At 49.3% G+C, this 19,837-nt stretch overlaps 1 protein-coding gene across 1 annotated transcript in view; it reads right to left on the reverse strand.

Moving 5' to 3' along the window:
• The window catches only part of LTC4S (leukotriene C4 synthase), a 41,606-nt gene that overhangs the window by 8,021 nt on the left and 13,748 nt on the right, over positions 1-19,837 (reverse strand). Inside the window, exon 3 of the mRNA XM_068113973.2 lies at positions 3,224-3,294. Within this exon, the coding sequence (XP_067970074.1) occupies positions 3,224-3,294 (71 nt within the window). The remainder of the gene's footprint in view (positions 1-3,223; positions 3,295-19,837) is intronic.

Below are 19,837 nucleotides of genomic sequence, written 5' to 3' on the forward strand. Positions count from 1 at the left end.
TGGTTGATCTGCAGTATGTGGCCATTTAGTGCCTAGGCTTTGATCACCAGCTTCATCGCCAGCTGATGCCAACATTAAGTTGTTACGAGTTGTTGTTGTTGTTATCACGGTTTGTCTACGCAATAAAAGTACTTACAGCTGAAGCCATCGTGGTGCTCACTACATTGTGTCAGAACAGTGGTGACCGTTACTCCCATTTGACCGATGATGAAGGTTTGTAAACCACCGACGCCAGTCTCTGGATTCTTCTAATCACGGTGATGCTTGGCACAAATGGAGACCGCTGCTCAAACTGTTTTTGGAAGCAACAGGACAGAGTTCCGAGTCGATACCGGAAAGTAAGAGAGTCGCCATCTTGTTGCATTATGACGGTGAAGCTGCAGTGGAAGTGTACAACACATTCACTATCAGCAAAGCCGCAGACAGCAAGACACTCGACTCGGTATGTGAGAAGTTCAAGGAATACTGTAATCCAAGAACAAATTTGGTCTCTGAGAGCCAGCATTTTTGGGAATCCCGACAGGAGGATGGTCAATCCTTTGACCAGTGCATCACCGAGTTGAGGACGAAGGCCAAATCATACAGCTTCGCAGAAACAGATAATGTGGTTTGCGATCATGTGGTTTTCGCCATGTCGGATTAATGCCTAAAAGAGCGTTTACTCCATAAAATACATCTTGACATCACAAAAGCGATGGACATATGCAGAGCAGCAGAGACCAGTCATGCCAAGGTGAAGACCATGACAAGGAAACCGCTCGAGGTAAATTAAATGCACAGTTCTCCACAGCAGGGCTCAGTGCCATGGGAATACCCCGCAATGAACACCACACCTCTTTGGCCTGGGAAGGGCAACCGACCACCAATACATGTTCTCGATGCGGATACCAACATATATGAGTGCAAGAATGCCCAGCTCAGGCATGGAAGTCAAACAATTGTGGTCGCATGGGCCACTTCAAGAAAATGTGTCGCGCCCACCCTCGAAGTTCAACCTCTATATGTTATCGATACTCGCAGCGATGACGAGTTTGATGCGAGTCTTGACCAGTTATTTATTGATGGCGTTGATGCTGTCATGGGCAACAATTGCTTTGCAGACTAATCTGTCAAAGGGCTGAAGATGAAGGTCAAGCTGCACACTGGTGTGCAGCCGTCTCTCTTGCCCTTTGTCATTTATCGGAAATTGACAATGAAACCCCACATCCATAGTTCGTCCATCACTCTGAAAGCTTATGGGGGGCACCATGTCATGCACAAAGGTAAAGCTAACCTTCACTGCCAAACAGAAAACAGAGAGGGCGCATTTGAGTTCTATATTGTCGATTCCTCTGCACCACATATTCTTGGACTTACAGCTTGCATTGCCCTCGACCTGATTCAGTTTGGAGACAACAATGTGGATATTTGCTCCATGCAGCCAATGTAAGAGGGCAATGTAAGTGCAGCCAAAGCCACTTACATTGCCCAGTGTGACCCAGGCATACACAGATGTCTTTCAGTTCGAGTGAGCCTGCGAGTTAAAAACAACAGATGTTCAGCATTATCAAACACAAGAAATGCCAGAGAGAGAGAGAGAGAGAGAGAGATAGATAGAGATGTGTGTGTGTGTGTGTGTGTGTGTGTGTGTGTGTGTGTGTGTGTGTGTGTGTGTGTGTGTGTGTGTGTGTGTGTGTGTGTACTTTTAACTTAATTTGTTATTTTTGTGCACAATTGCATAATCACGCGTGTAAGGACCACATGCAAATATAATCTTCACATGGTTTGGCATGACAACAGGGGAAATGGTTCACCATGAAACAGATTTCAGAATGAATTGGAGACTTGGACATTGTGATAAGAGTTTTGAGGGTTAAACTTCATCAACACCGATTTGAATCACAAGTGGCAAAGCCAAAACATGTGAAAATCAATTTAAATCCTTGTCGTATACTAATCTTGCATTTCTGGATCCCATGCGACTTCAAACAATACTTGATATTGGTTGGTAGATGACATATCAATTTGATAGCTTGGTAGGTAGCATACAGGGGGTCTCAGCAATCACTACTGAACGTAAAATAAGTAATTATCCCACACACGTGAAGCGAAAAGTGGGGTTAAGCAATTGCTTCATGTCCGTCCATCCGTCTTATCAATTTATTATCGAGAAACAACTTATTTGCCGTTTTACTCTACCTTGGCCTCAATTCCGTCCCAACCACACATGCACAGTTAATATTTTTATTCTGTCGGCCTGCCTGGCAGTCAAACTAAATTGAAAAATCATTCCAAACAGGAAACTTGCTGGTTTTTAAGAATGTTATAAAGGACACCAACAACAGACATGAAGTACTAATTAATGTAACGTGTTAGATAGGGTGATGTAATAGACACTGGGAAAACGGCGGTAAAACCCAGAGTTAATTATATTTATCTGCCTTTAAACATCTTTAACCCTTTGAGTACGGATGACGTCCAGTGCCGCAACCCGCGAAAAAGTTTTGTGCACGGATGACGTTACTACACGTCATCGACTGCACCTATAAATAGATCGTCAGTACGTGGTTGCATTCCCGTACCAAAATGCCAAATTAATCCCGTACCGGGGGTATTTTTATCAAAAAAGAATCCTATACTCAAAGGGTTAAACGTTTATTTGAATTGAATTATATACTTGATCACTGTAGAACACAAATTGCTTTCTTAATACTTCCAAGAGCCATGCAGTATATTGATATACAGCATAAGAGGGCGTGGCGTAGGTGAGAGGGTGCAGTATCGGAGTGAAGAAGAGGCCGCCGGTATGGCTATGTACGATGCCTCCATCTCTCCAGGTGATCAATAAAGCCTTCATCTCTTAAACTGTGACTCACCCCAAGCCCTCTCCCTCCCACAGATCTCCCGATGTCCCTGCTCTCCATCTTGTCTCCCGCTCCCTTTATCATATGTTTTTTGTCAGTTTGCCTTTTTGTGATCAATGTTAGCTCTTGCACGAGCCTCGATCTTGTATACAAAAAAAAAAAAAAAAAAACGTCCTCTTATTACAGTGTATAAGGGTGATGTATAAGACTGCTTCAGTAGCGCTAAACTTCCAGATTTAAAAAAAAATCATTTTAAAAATAATTATTTTATTTGACAGACAAAGACAGCATGGATCTTTTTCAGTGATAAGAAAAAGGCAAAGCCTACTCAATACACTGTAACCAAATGACTGGCTCTATAACCAAATCTGAGAACTTACCTTGGTGTAGAAAGACACCAGCAGCCCACATGGATGCAAGAAATAATGGGTAGTATTCAAAACAATTTATTCTGTTGTGGAAAAGAAGGAAGGAAGGAAAAAAAAAAAAAAAAGGTTTAGACATTATTTATAACAAATGAATGCACAAATTTATACAATCCCCTACCCAGAATAACATTAACATGAATACAAGTCCTCATCGAGGACACAGCCCCCACCCGCACCATAAAAATGGGAAGCGTTTTATTATTTAACACATGCTGGGGTACCGGTTGCTGCCCGGGAAAAATAGATTTTATTTAAAAAAAAAAAAAAAAAAAGGACTTGCTCTACCTGCACATAAATTTGAAAAACAGAAATTTTATTTGTTTAAACAAACAATAATTGAATGAACATTGAATTGATGCTAATGATACATTTCTTAACATTCTATTAGCTGTGCAGTTCAATTTTTACCTTCCTCAACAAGACCCTTTTTATAGGCCATGGTGTCATCAACAAGGTGTCATCAAAGATGAGCAGAAGGTCAGCGATTTCACAAGGGCTAGTTCCTTTCTTCACATTACAAGGGTCATTCCTAAAGTTCTGTCACCCTGCTTGTCACCTTTTCCATACAACGTCTCGGTAATCAAATAATTGCTGGTGTCCCGTCTCGTCGTTTACTGACACATCCGGTAAATAATGAAGTTTCGGGAATTAAAATAATGGCATCTTGTACCAAGGACGTGGCCATGGCAGATAGCTTTGTAAAGAAGGTATCTGAGCAATGGTTAAATCGTCGATTATGTAGAATTTAAAATGCACATGTAAACCATCATTTAACCTGTTTTTGAAAGGGCAATAAAAGCAAGTCCAACATCTGATGAAGAGGTCAACGCAGCCACGTTCTCTGTGTTAAATGCAATTCAGAAGCGAAGGCTGCTCTGCGGGTGTCGGAAAGTTGGTTTATTGCTGCATAAAGTGCACTGAAGATTATTTAGAATGAAAAACCTGCACCGTAGTTCCGTACTCCACTTAGAGCATTGGGGTTGCCGAAGCAGTTTCTTTGCAAGGGTTATGCTGGGTGGTTTGCCTTTGCCTTCCCAGTGTTGTTTGTCCGTGCTCTATTCTCTTAAATACTTAGCGTCAAGCAAGGAAGCAGAACCTACAATTTAAAAATTAAGAAATAATTTGATACGACTCGGCCGGGGTTTGAACCGCTAACCTCCCAGATTCAGAGCGGATGTTCTCAGCTTTAGACCACCGATTTTTATGCCTCCACAGCCAATGTTTTCTTTCGCAGACTTTCATTACCACAATAACTTGTGAACCGCTGAAGGGATTTCAATCAAACTTGGCATAAGTACCGACCATGATGCAAAGATAAATTGATTTAATTTTGGGTTAAATAGGTCAAAGGTCATGTGCCCTTTGAAAATCATTTTGCAGATCATAACTCAAGTTCGAAGCATCTGATGTTTTCTCTCTTGTGAAATTATCTCTTTTTTTCGCTCATTCTCTGTCATGTGACCTTTCATTTTTCATGTGACCTTTAATTGAGAACAGAGGCATATCCATTCAAGCATTTGTGTCAAATTCTATTTTCTAGTTTTCTTTGTAAATTATTGTATAGGACCAAATGTTTTAGGCAATGTCCAGGATGACACTCAATGTTTTGAGTTTGATTGGGGCAGATGTTTGTTTTTCATCAGCTGATAAGTGGGGAGGGAGGGGTGGTTGGAGGTAAGTTGTATATATTTATTTCAATGCAAAAGAAATAGCACTTTGGTTTGAAATAAAAGAACCTCCTGTGACATAGGGAAAGGAGGCTGGTGGGGAAAAGATGGGTTAAAAAGAGGAGGGAAGGAAAGTAGAGGAATGGAAAGAGAGAGGAGAGAGGATGAAGGGAAGGAACATTTGTCAAGAATGAACCATCTTTCGAGGCCATTTTTCCCCACAGAGCGGGGGTTGGCCTTTTTCGGGCACCATGGTCCCTTTTTCGAAGCAATGTTTTATAGCCGGATGCCCTTCCTGCCGCCAACCCTGTTGGTTGCCTCTTGCGACACACAGGGGATTCACCAGTGAGCTGGTACTCAATTTGCCATCTTCGAAAGGATGACAGGCTGAGTCAATCCCCCTGGTGTTAATTCAGCGATCGACCAGGATTCAAACCCAGGATCCCAAGCTGGCACCCTAACCGCTAAGCCAACACCAGGCTTACATTTTTTGTCAAGAATGTCACATCATATTTGCTTGATAACATTTTTGTATGGAGGGATTGCTGATTATGTAATCGGGAGACTCCTCATTTCTAGCTCACCTGGAAAGTAGTTCCGGGGAGCTTATGGGGTGGTGCGTCGTCTGTCCGTCCTTCATTTGGAGGATGAGTAAACAATTTCAATTGTTTTTAAACACGTGAGCGCGTGGTCGATGGTTTAATATGGTGCCAAGCATGGCGATGCATGCCATGCTTGCTTATCATCATCATGTACTCCCTCACCCAGCTCTCGTGCTGTCTCACTCCCTCCTAGGCCCGAAGCCTGTTTTGCTTCCGTCCGCTTCACCTGACGTGTTTAACATTTTGGTTTGTTATCAATTGACCATACCACGACGGTCAGGACCCGTGCACGTTCTTTTTCGCATGTGTGTCGTGAGATCTTGTCATCCGACGTGATGGCGACGGTGGACTCGATACAGTGGCTTTCATGATACCTTTGTTGTTTCAGCTTGGGATAACGCTCTGGATAACGTGTAAAGTGGTCAAGATTCTGGATAACGAGTGTAAAGTGGTCAAGATTCTGGATAACGAGTGTAAAGTGGTCAAGATTCTGGATAACGAGTGTAAAGTGGTCAAGATGTAGAATTGATCAAGAGGCAATGTTCAAAGAGAACAATCATATTTCAGCACCCAAAGCATCATGCCGACATGTCGTCACTCATGCACACCCAGACTACCACTCATGCACACCCAGACTACCACTCATGCACACCCAGACTACCACTCATGCACACCCAGACCACCACTCATGCACACCCAGACCACCACTCATGCACACCCAGACCTCCACTCATGCACACCCAGACAATCACTCATGCACACCCAGACCGCCACTCATGCACACCCAGACTACCACTCATGCACACCCAGACTACCACTCATGCACACCCAGACTACCACTCATGCACACCCAGACTACCACTCATGCACACCCAGACCACCACTCATGCACACCCAGACCACCACTCATGCACACCCAGACCTCCACTCATGCACACCCAGACCTCCACTCATGCACACCCAGACAATCACTCATGCACACCCAGACCTCCACTCATGCACACCCAGACCGCCACTCATGCACACCCAGACCATCACTCATGCACACCCAGACCTCCACTCATGCACACCCAGACCGCCACTCATGCACACCCAGACCCTCACTCATGCACACCCAGACCCTCACTCATGCACACCCAGACCGCCACTCATGCACACCCAGACCGCCACTCATGCACACCCAGACCGCCACTCACTCACACCCAGACCGCCACTCATGCACACTCAGACCATCACTCATGCACACCCAGACATCCACTCATGCACACCCAGACCTCCACTCATGCACACCCAGACCGTCAATCATGCACACCCAGACCTCCACTCATGCACACCCAGACCTCCACTCATGCACACCCAGACCTCCACTCATGCACACCCAGACCTCCACTCATGCACACCCAGACCTCCACTCATGCACACCCAGACCTCCACTCATGCACACCCAGACCTCCACTCATGCACACCCAGACCTCCACTCATGCACATCCAGACCTCCACTCATGCACATCCAGACCTCCACTCATGTACACCCAGACCTCCACTCATGCACACCCGACCGCCACTCATGCACACCCAGACCTCCACTCATGCACACCCAGACCGTCAATCATGCACACCCAGACCGTCAATCATGCACACCCTGACCGTCTTGTGCCCCGGAACTCCCCCTATCATAACCAAAGCACGAGCAAGTGCTTCTGGTTCAAAACAACGAATGTAATACAAAATTACATTTAGCAAACAAATGCTTCAAATTATCAAAAAAATTCAAATTCAAAATTGCATCTCCCTTTCCCACAAGAAAAGCAACAAAGCAAAAACAGCAAACAAATGCAATGCCATCACATGTCTGCAATGTCATGAGATCATGACAACAATAAACCAGTAATCCAGAGCAGTTAACACTAGATAATCAAATTGTATAAATGCAGACATCATATAAGCAAAGTGCATGTAATCTGTCCGACTCTGAAAAATCATCTCTATCTCTTTGCTGATCTCAACCCTCCGATCGGCAGTCTGCAGCCTCCTCACTCTCTGCAGATCTGGACAAAATCACAAACTGGTCAAACAAGTGGAACATGTCTTTCAATCCTGACAAATCTCACACTCTCACCTGTCTCCAAAAAGACCGTCTGGAAAACCCTCCCATCTACTTTCTCAACAATTCACTGGTAAGTCCCTGTGTGTCGCAAGAGTTGACTAACAGGGTTGGTGGCAGGAAGGGCATCCGGCCGGAAAACATTGCTTCAAAAAGGGGACCATGGTGCCCGAAAAAGGCCAACCCCTGCTTTGCAGGGAAAAATGGCCTCTAAAGGTGGTTCTTCTTCTTCTTCATAAACACTTGCAACTTCTCCGAAACTGCTGATGGTAATGTGACCAAACATGGCTAAAATTATATTTTGGATGTTGGAACTCAAGTTTGTTCATGGTATTTAAAAAAGTCGGGGTTTAAGGGGGTGCATGGTGGGATTTCCCCCCAAAATATGTATTTGTTCACTTCACTGAAACTACACACACAGTTTCGACGAAAACTTAACCACAACCGTCATCACCTGTGATGTATCAAAATTTGTTCACGACATAAAAAATAAAAAATAAAAAAAATCAGGATCTAAGGGGGTGTGCGGGGGTGTTTGTGTGATGGTTGCTCCTGATCCGGGTGTGCTTCAGGATCCGCAGTCCTATTTTTCTTTTAATACAGAAGTGAAACTTAATAGAGGAGTTAAATAACAGCGGTAGTAAAGCGCGGCGTTACGCGCGCTGCTTGCGAGCAAGGAGGAAGCGGACAAGCGGTAACTCATAAGCGTCTTTATTGCAGGAGCTCACTGTAACACTGTACCGCTCCGGGCTGGGTGCCCGGTGTATATCATGAGGCCACGCCTACCCCTTGGGCGTGGCCACCGCCCACTTGGTGCGCGGAATGATGTCACCACGCCAGTGGGCTTTTGTGTCCGCCACACGCGCCCCCCCCCAGAATTCCCGCGCACCTGGAGGGCCAGTTTGCGGGGCAGACGAATGACCCGGCCGAAGCGCCCCCTGGCGATCGGCGGCGTCCGGGGTGCAGGGATGCCAGGTGGGATGCCCCTGGCTGCCCCTGGGATGGGTGCAGGACCGGGGGGTGGCGTGGCGGCGGGGCTGGGCGGTGCCGGGGGTCCGCCCGCAGGAGGGCGGCCCCGACGTGGGGGTCGGGCCACTGGCGGTGGATGGTCCACATCGAGGTGGGCCGGCTTGAGGCGGTCTACCGAAACGCGGTCAGGAGTACCGCCGATGTCCAGGGTGAAGTGCTTCGCCCCGGTCTCCAGCACACGGAAAGGCCCGTCGTACGGGGGCCGCAGTGGTGTCCGATGGGCATCGTGGCGGACGAAGACGTACTCCGCCGTGCGAAGCTCCGGGGCGACGTGCGTCGGTGGGTGCCCGTAGCATGCCGTTGGCACCGGGGCGAACCTCTGGGCGGTCTCTTGCAGAGCGGAGCGCTGCTGTGCCGCGGACCATGGTGCCGTGGAGTCGGGGAGGAACTCGCCCGGCACCCGCAGCGGTTGCCCGAAGACCAACTCTGCCGCGGATGCGCGCAGGTCCTCCTTGGGCGCCGTCCGGAGGCCCAGCAGGACCCAGGGGAGCCTGTCGACCCAGCCGCCGTCGCGGAGGGTGGCCCGGAGCGCGGCCTTCAATGAGCGGTGAAATCGCTCACACAGGCCGTTAGCCTGGGGGTGGTAGGCCGTGGTTCGGTGCAGCCGGACCCCGAGCCCCTGCGCAACCGCCCCCCAGAGCTCCGAGGTGAACTGGGGGCCGCGGTCGGATGAGATGTCTGAGGGGGCGCCGAACCGGGCGACCCAGGTGGCGATGAAAGCCTGTGCGACATCGGCCGCCGTTGTCGACGCCAAGGGCACGGCCTCCGGCCACCGGGTGGTGCGGTCCACCATGGTGAGGACGTAGGTGAAACCCCGCGAGGGGGGCAGAGGTCCCACCAGGTCCACGTGGACGTGGTCAAACCGGCGTTCCGGCACCGTGACCGGGGCCAACGGGGCCTGGGTGTGCCGGTGCACCTTGGCGCGCGAGGCACGTCCTGGCCCAGCCACGGACGGCCTTCCGGAGGCCATGCCAGACGAACTTGTCGGCGATCAGCCTTTGGGAGGCCCTCGCGCCCGGGTGGGACAGGCCGTGGATGGCGTCAAACACCTGGCGCTGCCAGCCCGCGGGCACGATGGGGCGAGGACGCCCGAGGGAGACGTCGCACAAGAGGGTCGCGCCCGCGCCGTCGAACGGCACCTCGGTGACGCGGAGGCCCGTGACGGCGGTCCGCAAGGCCTGGACGTCGGGGTCAGCGGCCTGGTCCGCTGCCATCCGGGCATAGTCGATGCCGAGGTGGACTGCGTGGGCGACGGCCCGGGAAAGGCAATCCGCCACCGGGTTGTCCTTCCCCGCGACGTGCTGGATGTCCGTCGTGTACTCGGACACGGCCGAGAGGTGACGCTGCTGCCGGGCCGACCACGGCTCGGTGACCTTGCCCATCGCGAAGATCAGCGGCTTGTGGTCGACGAAGGCAGTGAACGCACGGCCCTCGAGCAGATGGCGGAAGTGCCTGACCGCCAAGTGAAGTCCGAGCAACTCGCGGTCGAAGGTACTGTAACGGCGTTCGGGCGGGCGAAGCTGCCGGCTAAAGAACGCCAGCGGTTGCAAAGCTCCACGCACCCATTGCTCGTGCACCGTGCCAACCGCGTAGTCCGAGGCATCGGTGGTGAGGGCGATCGGTGCATTGGGCGCCGGGTGCGCGAGCATGGTGGCGTTAGCCAAGGCGAGCTTCGCGCCCTTGAACGCCGTGTCCATCTGCTCGGTCCAGGTAACGTCGCCTTTGCCCGGCTTACCTCGGAGAGCTTCGTGCAGGGGGCGCAGGAGCTGGGCGGTACGGGGCAGGAACCGATGGTAAAAGTTCACCATGCCCAGGAACTCCTGCAGCCCTCTGATCGTGCGGGGGCGCGGAAACCCCTTCACCGCCTCCACCTTGGCCGGCAGGGGGACGGCTCCGTGCCTGGTGACACGGTGCCCCAGAAAATCGATTGTGGCGGCGCCGAACCGGCACTTTGCGGAGTTCACAATCAGGCCATGCTGGCCCAGGCGTTCGAAGAGCGTGCGGAGGTGGCGTAGGTGCTCTTCGCGGGACGCGCTGGCTACGAGGATATCGTCCAGGTAGACGTAGACAAAATCCAAGTCGCGCAGGACGCTGTCCATCAGTCGCTGGAACGCCTGAGCCGCATTCTTCAGACCGAAGGGCATGCGCAGGAACTCGAAGAGTCCGAATGGCGTGATGACCGCCGTCTTCGGGACGTCCTCCGGCCTGACGGGGACCTGATGGTAGCCGCGTATGAGGTCCACCTTCGAGAAGAAGGACCTGCCCGCCAAACGGGCGGAAAAGTCCTGAATGTGGGGGACGGGGTAGCGGTCGGGAGTCGTGGCGTCATTGAGACGGCGATAGTCCCCGCACGGTCGCCATCCCCCGCCGGGCTTCGGCACGATGTGCAGCGGCGACGCCCAAGCGCTCTCTGAGCGCCGAACGATGCCGAGTCGCTCCAGGGTAGCGAACGCCGTTTTTGCCACCGCCAGCTTCGTCGGCTCGAGGCGGCGTGCCCGGGCGTAGACCGGTGGCCCGACGGTGGGGATGTGATGGGCCACCCCGTGCTTGACGGCCCCCGCCGAGAAGGTGGGCCGCGTGAGGGCCGGGAAGCCGGCGAGGAGGCGGGTGAATGCGTCCGCTGCCGGAAGCGTACAGACCAACGTGGCCGGAACCGAACCGTTCGGCAAGCCGCTTGGCAAGCCGCTCGTTGAGCTGGGCAACGCACAAGCGAGCGAGCTGAACGTCTCGGCCTGGACAAGACGTCTGCGCTTGACGTCGACCAGGAGCCCATTAGCGCACAGGAAGTCCGCGCCAAGCAGTGCCATGGGCACGTCGGCGGTGACGAACGTCCATCGGAAAACCTGCCCTCCAAACCGCAGAGAGAGGCAGCGTTTTCCGTACGTACGGATGGGCGTCCCGTTCGCGGCAAGCAGCGCGGGGCCCCCACCCGCGGCGTGCTTGTCTGACGTGCCGGCGGGAATGACACTCACCTGCGCTCCCGTGTCGCACAGGTAACGGCGCCCGGAGAAGGTGTCCGTTATGAACAGCAGGCTGCTCGAACGGCCGGCGCTCATCGCCACTATTGAGCGCCGGCCCGGGCGTTTCCCGACCCGTTGAAGGAGCACGGCGGATGACACTGCCGAGCTTCGTGGCCGAACTTGGCGTGGAACCAGCACCAGGTGGTGGAGCTGGAGGAGCGCGGCTGGCTCCGCCAGGCCGGTGTAGTTGGCGGGTTTCCCCGCGGTGGCGGTTTTCGCCGCGGCGGTGGGCGGGGCGTGGCGGCGTTCACGAGGTGCGTATCAGCATGCCGCGTATGCTGTAGCAGCTGATGCTGTGGAACAGCAGCATCGTCAGCCTCGAGGACCGTGACGGCCGCGCCGACTCTCGCCCGCGTGTCCGAAGCGGCGAAGTACCTGTCCGCTTCGGCTGCCAATGCTCGGGGTTCCGTTAGCCCGGTCCTGGCCAACGCGAGGCGAACCTGCGCTGGAAGTTGGCGCCGGAAAAGCACCCGGAGTAGCGAACCGGGGGCTTCGTCGCCCAACAGTGACAGCATATGGTCCATTCGGACCGACGGGCGCGTCTCACCGAGCTCGGGGAGATCCAGGAGGCGGTCGGCCCGTGCGTCGTCCGTGAGGCCGAACGTGGCTAGGAGTAGCCACTTGAGTGCCTCGTACTTGTGGCCGTCCGGTGGGTGGCGAAGGACGGACACAACTCGAGCGGCCGTGCCGGGCCCGAGGGAGGCGACGACGTGGCAATAGCGCGTGTCATCGCCGGTGAGGCGCCGAAGCTGAAATTGGGCTTCGGCCTGGACGAACCAGACTTCGGCCTGAGCCTCCCAAAATTCCGGAAGTTTGACGAAGTCGGCCATGGCGATGGCGTCGCGTGTGGAAGGATCGCTCCGGCAGATCCAACGTCGAGGGTCACCAGTAAAGCGCGGCGTTACGCGCGCTGCTTGCGAGCAAGGAGGAAGCGGACAAGCGGTAACTCATAAGCGTCTTTATTGCAGGAGCTCACTGTAACACTGTACCGCTCCGGGCTGGGCGCCCGGTGTATATCATGAGGCCACGCCTACCCCTCGGGCGTGGCCACCACCCACTTGGTGCGCGGAATGATGTCACCACGCCAGTGGGCTTTTGTGTCCGCCACAGTAGGTTGTTTGGCAGAGGTGAAACCATAAGGTGGCATTGGGCAGCACTCTTGAAACGTGGACGGGACAGTATAAAACACCAAACACCAGACACAGGGAAAACAGGCAAGATAAATTTGGGATAATAATAATAATAATAATAATTCATTTATTTTGTATAGCGCTTTTCATGAAGCCCAAAGGCGCTTTGACAGAGTGCAAAACATAATGCATAACAAAACATGAAAACAACAATTGCAAAAAGACAAGAATCAATAGGGAAATATTTAAAGCAAAAGGAGGGAGAAGGAGAAGTGATAGTCAGGGGTTAAATGCTGTGGGTTGAATGTTGAATGCAGTGCTGAACAGGTGGGTCTTGAGTGATGTTTTGAATGTGGTGAGTGAGGAGGAGTCTCTGATGGTGTGAGGTAGTGAGTTCCAGAGGGTGGGAGCAGCGATGGAGAAGGCCCTGTCCCCCCAGGATCTGAATTTGGTCCGGATGGGGGGGGGGGTCAGGAGGTTGGTACCAGCAGAGCGGAGGTTGCGGGTGGGAGTGTGTCTGGAGAGGAGGTCAGCCAGGTAGGATGGGGCCAGGTTATGGAGGGCTTTGTAGGTCAAGAGGAGGATTTTGTACTGGATTCTCTGGGAGATGGGGAGCCAGTGAAGCTTGTAAAGGACGGGGGTGATGTGGTCACGGGTCCGGGAATGGGTGAGTAGACGGGCAGCGGAGTTCTGAATGTATTGGAGTTTATTGGTGATTGTTGAGGGTGAACCATAGAGGAGGCTATTGCAGTAGTCCAGACGGGAGGTGATGAAGGCGTGGATGAGGGTTTCTGCAGCCGTGGAGGAGATGGATGAGCGGAGACGGGCGATGTTTTTCAGGTGAAAGAAGGCTGTCTTTGTGATCTGTTTAGTGTATTTGTCGAAGGAGAGGGTTTGGTCAAAGATGACGCCAAGATTCCGGATGAGAGGGGAGGTGGATACTGGGATACCGTCGATGTTGAGGGCAAAGTTATGGGTGGATTTTGTGAGCGTTTTTGGGCCAATGATGATTATTTCAGATTTATCACAGTTTAGTTTGAGGAAGTTGATTTGAAGCCAGGATTTTATTTCAGAGATGCAGTTTGTCAGGATAGAGTGGGTGTCGGTGGAGACGGACTTGGTGGAGATGAAAAGCTGGATGTCATCGGCGAAACAGTGGAATTGGAGACCATGACGGCGGATTAAGTGACCGAGGGGGGACAGGTAAAGGATGAAGAGGAGGGGGCCAAGAACTGAACCTTGGGGGACACCTTGGGGGAGGGGAGCAGTGGGGGATTTGCAGTTATTGATGGAGATGAACTGGATGAAGGGGAAAATCCAGTTTAGACTTTGGGAGGTAACAAATTGTGAGTTTCTGGGAAAATGCATGCAAGCTGGCGGTGGGTGGGGGGTTGGGGGGGGATGAGGGTGGTGGGTTGTGGGCTATATGGAGGGAAGAGAGGGCAATTTAAATGAGGCAATAGAAAGTGGTGTCCTCTATCCTGCCTGCGGTGGGCAAGGAGACCCTGAGAATCTGCTTCCTCTGGAGAGAAATGCTGGTAAATGCAAATCTCTCCAGGGAAGTAGGATAGGAAGTAGCTGCTACATCCCAAAGTGACGACCCATATACTGGGGTACTTACTTATTCCTCATGAAGGCTGTGTACACTTTAATGATCTGTGCCCGGCTCAGAATGGAAAGCTCTGTGGGGAATACCAAGGGGACGACATACCTTGGATGCCATTTTGCAAATCAGGTTCCTCTTCCATGGATTGGCCACATAATTAACCAGCGAGTTGAAACCTGATCATTGTGGAGAGAGTGAAAGCATGTGGCTTTCCTGCATTGAAAGATGTGTTCTAACTAGTTTACCAGTGACTTTTCTTTTACAGATCTGCAGACAGTGAAGCCACAGTAGTTTGATTCTCGGATGTGTGGTTTACTGTACTGCACAGGGTAGAGTTGTAAGCAATTTGATAGGATTTTCCAAGGAAGCAGAGAGGTCATCTATGCAGACCAAAAATAATATTGGTCCTGATATATGTTGCCTTGTGGCACACCAGCCTCGAGAGGTCGAGCATAAGTCAGAATAGCATCCAGAGTGAATAGGTTTTTTCTCCAAAGGCCTTAGCTGCAATACTATGGACCGTGATTTGAGGACCGACTCCTTGCCAATTGTCAGGGTGACAACTGAAGTCTTCACTGATTAGTAGAAGAGAACTCGGGTGAGAGGACAGCAGAGAATCCATGTTTCAAAAAAAGAGCCTCATTGACGAAGTCATAAAAGTTGGAGGATGGGGTACGGTTGAGCAGAGAAACAAAAGATTAACACAAAGAGGGACGTGAACTTCGAAGCATCCAATCCGTGGTTTCAATCGTTTATTTGCTGTTCTTGGTCATTATCTATTGGTTTGTTTTTTTATCTTTTTGTTCTTGGAAGCATCTGGGAAGGCATATTCGGATTACTGTTTTGCTTTGTTCTCTCCACGCAACCCTCAGGCTGCTTTGCTGTTTGCACGAGCGGCGGTGCAAGGACATTCTGCTGCCCAGTACAATCTGGCCCTTTATTTTTTGAGTCAACATCCACCACGGGAGCAAGTGGCACAACAACTGTTGGAGCAGGCTGCAGATAATGGTCTTGTCAACGTATGTTTGCTTGGGAAACTTGTGTCATGCTATAGTTGTCCTTTGTAACCCAAGGTGGCCATTGACATGTAACTTGCAAACATCTGAGCGCACAAATTGTTTTGTAGTGTAGGAGTTGCACCCCACACAGCAATTACCACTCTTGAGATAGCAAGAGCTCAGTGGAACCTTGTGTCGAGGAATGTCTGTGAAGACCAGACCACTTGTGCCGCAGTTTAGGCAGGAATTTGGCCAGAATACCGGCGATACTTCACCGACTATTCGTGAAAGACACCCCGAAATATTTCATGACCAACAGACACTGCTAGCACATGGTACCCAGATTATCATCCTTCTGAAGGAATGCACACTTTTTGATGCAACAACCTACATGCAAAACACCATTCAGACTGTGTAGTTGCTATGAGGATCAAACCTGGCCCTGACAACTCTGTTTCAGAGGCATATTTGATTGGTGAGAGCTTGGTTATTACCTCCACCACCAGAGGTGGATGGAGGTTGTGTTTTTACTCCTGTATGTCTGTTTGTCTGTGAGCATGATATCAAAAAAGTATGGACGGATTCAGCTGAAACTTGGACAGGATGGGTGTTTGACATTGACGAATTGATTTTGGTGAAGATCTGGATCCATAGACTCAAATATTTCAAGTAATTCTTCACCGTTGATAGATAGGGGCAAAAACGATGAATAGTACAACATGTCAAAAAGTTATGGACAGATGAGAAGGAAACGTGGTGGATGAGTTGGGTGTGTCACAATGACCAATTTATTTGAATTTGGTGAAGATCCGGATCCTGGAATTTTTTTCCATGATTCTTCACCATTGAGAGATGGGGCTAAAAACGATATACAGTGGTGGCCAAAAATATTGGCACCCTTGCACTTTTTTCAAATAACTCACACTTTTCACTGAAAAGAAGTTGAAATTGGCAAAACGATTTGGTCTCCACAATTCTTTATTTCACTGTTAATATTACAGAACCTTTGTTCTTTATTCAGAACTTAATATATCCTTTTAAATCAGAAAATCAAAATAAATGGCATTGACAAAATTATTGACACACTGGACTTAATATTTGGTAGCAAAGCCTTTGGACAAAATAACTGCAGTCAAGCCCTTCCTATAGCCATGAATGAGCTTCCTACACCTCTGTACTGGTAGTTTGTCACACTCTTCTTGTGCAAACTGCTCCAGTTCTCCCAGATTTGAAGGGTGCCTTCTCCCAACTGCTGTTTTCAGATCTCCGCACAGGTGTTCAATAGGATTTAGATCTGGACTCATTGCTGGCCACTTCAGAACAGTCCTGCATTTTGTCTTGAACCGTTCCTGGGTGCTTTTTGAAGTGTGTTTGGGGCCATTGTCCTGCTGCAAGACACATGACCTTCGACGGAGACCCAGCTTTCTGACACTGGGTTGAACATTGCACTCCAAAATACCTCGATAATCTCCTGATTTCATGATGCCATGCACACATTCAAGGCACCCAGTGCCAGAGGCAGCACAGCAACCCCAACACATCACTGAACCTCCTCCATGTTTGACTGTAGGGACGGTGTTCTTTTCTTTGAAGGCTTCATTTTGTTTTCTGTAAACATAGAGATTATGTGCTTTACCAAAAAGCTCTAATTTGGTCTCATCCGTCCACAGGACATTCTCCCAGAAGGATTTTGGCTTGTTCACGTGTGTTTTGGAATACTCCAGTCAGGCTTTCTTATCAATGGGGTCCTCCTGGGTCTCCTACCATAGAACCCCCTTTCATTGAGTTGGCGACGGATGCTGCGAGTTGAAACTGTCGTACCTTGTGTCTGTAGGTCAGCTTGAATCTGTTTCGCAGTCAATCGAGGTGCTTTCTCCACCATTCGAACAATCCTTCGCTTCAATCTTCAATCAAGTTTTCTCTTGCGGCCACGTCCAGGGAGGTTGGCTACAGTGTCATGGGCCTTAAACTTCCTGATAACATTGCGTACAGTGGACACAGGAACATCAAGGTCTCTGGAGATGGACTTGTAGCCTTGAGATTGTCCATGCTTGGCTACAATCCTGTGTCTGACCTCCTCAGACAATTCTCTGGTTTTCTTTCTTTTCTCCATGTTCATTGCTGCACACAGCGACACAAAACAGCAGAATGACTCCTTTTCTCTATTCAAACTGGTTGAATGAGTGATTTTTATATTGCAGGCACCTGCAACTCACCACAGGTGAGTTCAATTCCAAAGTAAAGGAGAATCACCTGCTTGAAATCTAATTATATCTAACAACTTCTAAGAGGTGCCAATAATATTGTCCGGGGCGATTTTAGGATTTCTGTGTGTAATAAGCTAAGATTTCGTATTTTTTTCAGCTTTTTGTTTTGTTCCACTTCAAACCAAAGAAATACATATGTGAATACCAAAAGATTTTTTTTTAATTTCAACAATTTTCTGGAAGAAATGGTGTATTATTTGAAAAAAGTGCAAGGGTGCCAATATTTTTGGCCACGACTGTATAGTATGTTATTTCAAAAAGTTGTGGACCAATTCGGACGAAATTTAGTAGGTGAGTTGTGTGTGACGAGCACAAATTGATTCAATTTTGATGAAGATCCAGATGTGAGAATTTTTACAGTGCTTCGTCACCATTGAGAGAGAGGGCCAAAACAATACAAAGCATGACATCTCAAAAGTTTTGGATGGATTCGGACAAAACTTGGTGGACAGGTTGGTTGGTTGTCAAGGATGAATTGGTTGGATTTTGGTTATGGTCTGAATGCAGATGCAGCCTATCGATGGAATATTAAACGTAAAACCTTTTAGCCTGGCAGAGGGTATGCACTCTACCGAGTGCCCATTCTAGTGTTGGTATTGTTGTAGCTGCTTGCTTGGAAAATTTGCTTGCATTTGGCAGGGGAATTGACATTGGGCCACATTGGAAACCTCTAAATAGGCTGTTATCAATTTTGTTATTCTAATTTTTTTTGTATACATCGTCGAGGCTGGTGCACTGAATGGGTCAGAACATAAGACAAAACGAGGATGCAGAAGGCACAGTTAGTCAGGTTCACTATGTTAACAAATATAATTTCGTTCAAAATTTTGGGAGATTAGCAAACCTGTACATTTTTGGAATCATCAGAGCATGGAGAATCCGAAAATCAATGTTCGAATTTGCACAGACACCTGCATGGCCGCCATTTTGGATTTTCAAAATGGCCACCATAAAATACATATTTTGTGCTGTCTCGGCTTCCAGTCAACCTAGAAACGTAATTAAATATGCTAATCCTATGTTTTCTGGGTCAAGGAATTCAATAAAGGCCTCAAGATAGTGCTCAGGATTATAGAAAAGCAATAAACAAAGGTAATTGAAAACCATTGTCTTTGTATTTGTGATATAACTGTGTTACATAATACATGATATTGCAAGTCCTTTGAAGTTATAGGTATGGGTTTATAAAGCAAGAAAGCAGCCTTGTTAGTATCAGATTGAACTATAAGTCCTATACACAGGATCTACTATGTCTATAGCGTTCAGGAATATGCTTTTACAGATCTTCATCACTGTCCTGAGTGTCATCTGGAAAGTCCTAAAAGTGAAGCAAGTGTTAGGATTAGAAGTCTAATGATCCCACCAATGGTTTTCTTGGCCCAGAAAACATAGGATTAGCATATGCAAATAAGTTTCTAGGTTGACTAGAAGCCGATATAGCGCAAATTATGTATTTTATTGCGGCCATTTTGAAAATCCAAAATGGCGGCCATGCAGGTGTCTACGCAAATGCCAACATTAATTTTTGGATTCCTCATGCTCTGAATATTCCAAAAACGTATAGTTTTGCTAATCCCCAAAAACTTTTAACGAAAAAAACATAGTAAACCTGACTATAGGTTTTATGACATCAGCTAAACACAGGAAACAAGATCTACGAAACAAAATCCCCCACAAGATCTACAAATTTGCAATGGAAGATTTTGACCAGATGACAGCAGAACTGCATTGTTTTTCTTCAGAGTATTTTAAGAAGAACCCCAACCTGAGAGCCGTCCAGAGGAGCCGACAGAGTACAATGGGCCCCGGTACCTAAGGGAAGGGACCCGGAGCGCCAAGTGCCAGTGTGAGCATCGGGGAGGAAGCCAGCGAGGGTTCCCCTTAGGTTTCAGTAAGAGGAGCAGGTAAGATCGGAGGCGGCCTCAGCATCCCAGGGATGCCACTGGCTAAGTACACAGGTGGGAAGATCTGTCAGTGCAGCCACACTGCCAAGCTACAAAATTGTGCAAGGGCTTGAGTGAGTATTGAAGAGCCAGGCCCAAACTTGTAAGATCATCAACATGCCGGATGACAGGGAATTTGGGATATTAGAACCACATGGCTTCAAAGAAACGTGTTGGTAAGTCGCAGGAAAGTTTAATGG

The sequence above is a fragment of the Myxine glutinosa genome, chromosome 4 (assembly GCF_964187855.1).
Source record: "Myxine glutinosa chromosome 4, kmMyxGlut1.1, whole genome shotgun sequence".
NCBI classification, from domain to species: Eukaryota; Metazoa; Chordata; class Myxini; order Myxiniformes; family Myxinidae; genus Myxine; species Myxine glutinosa.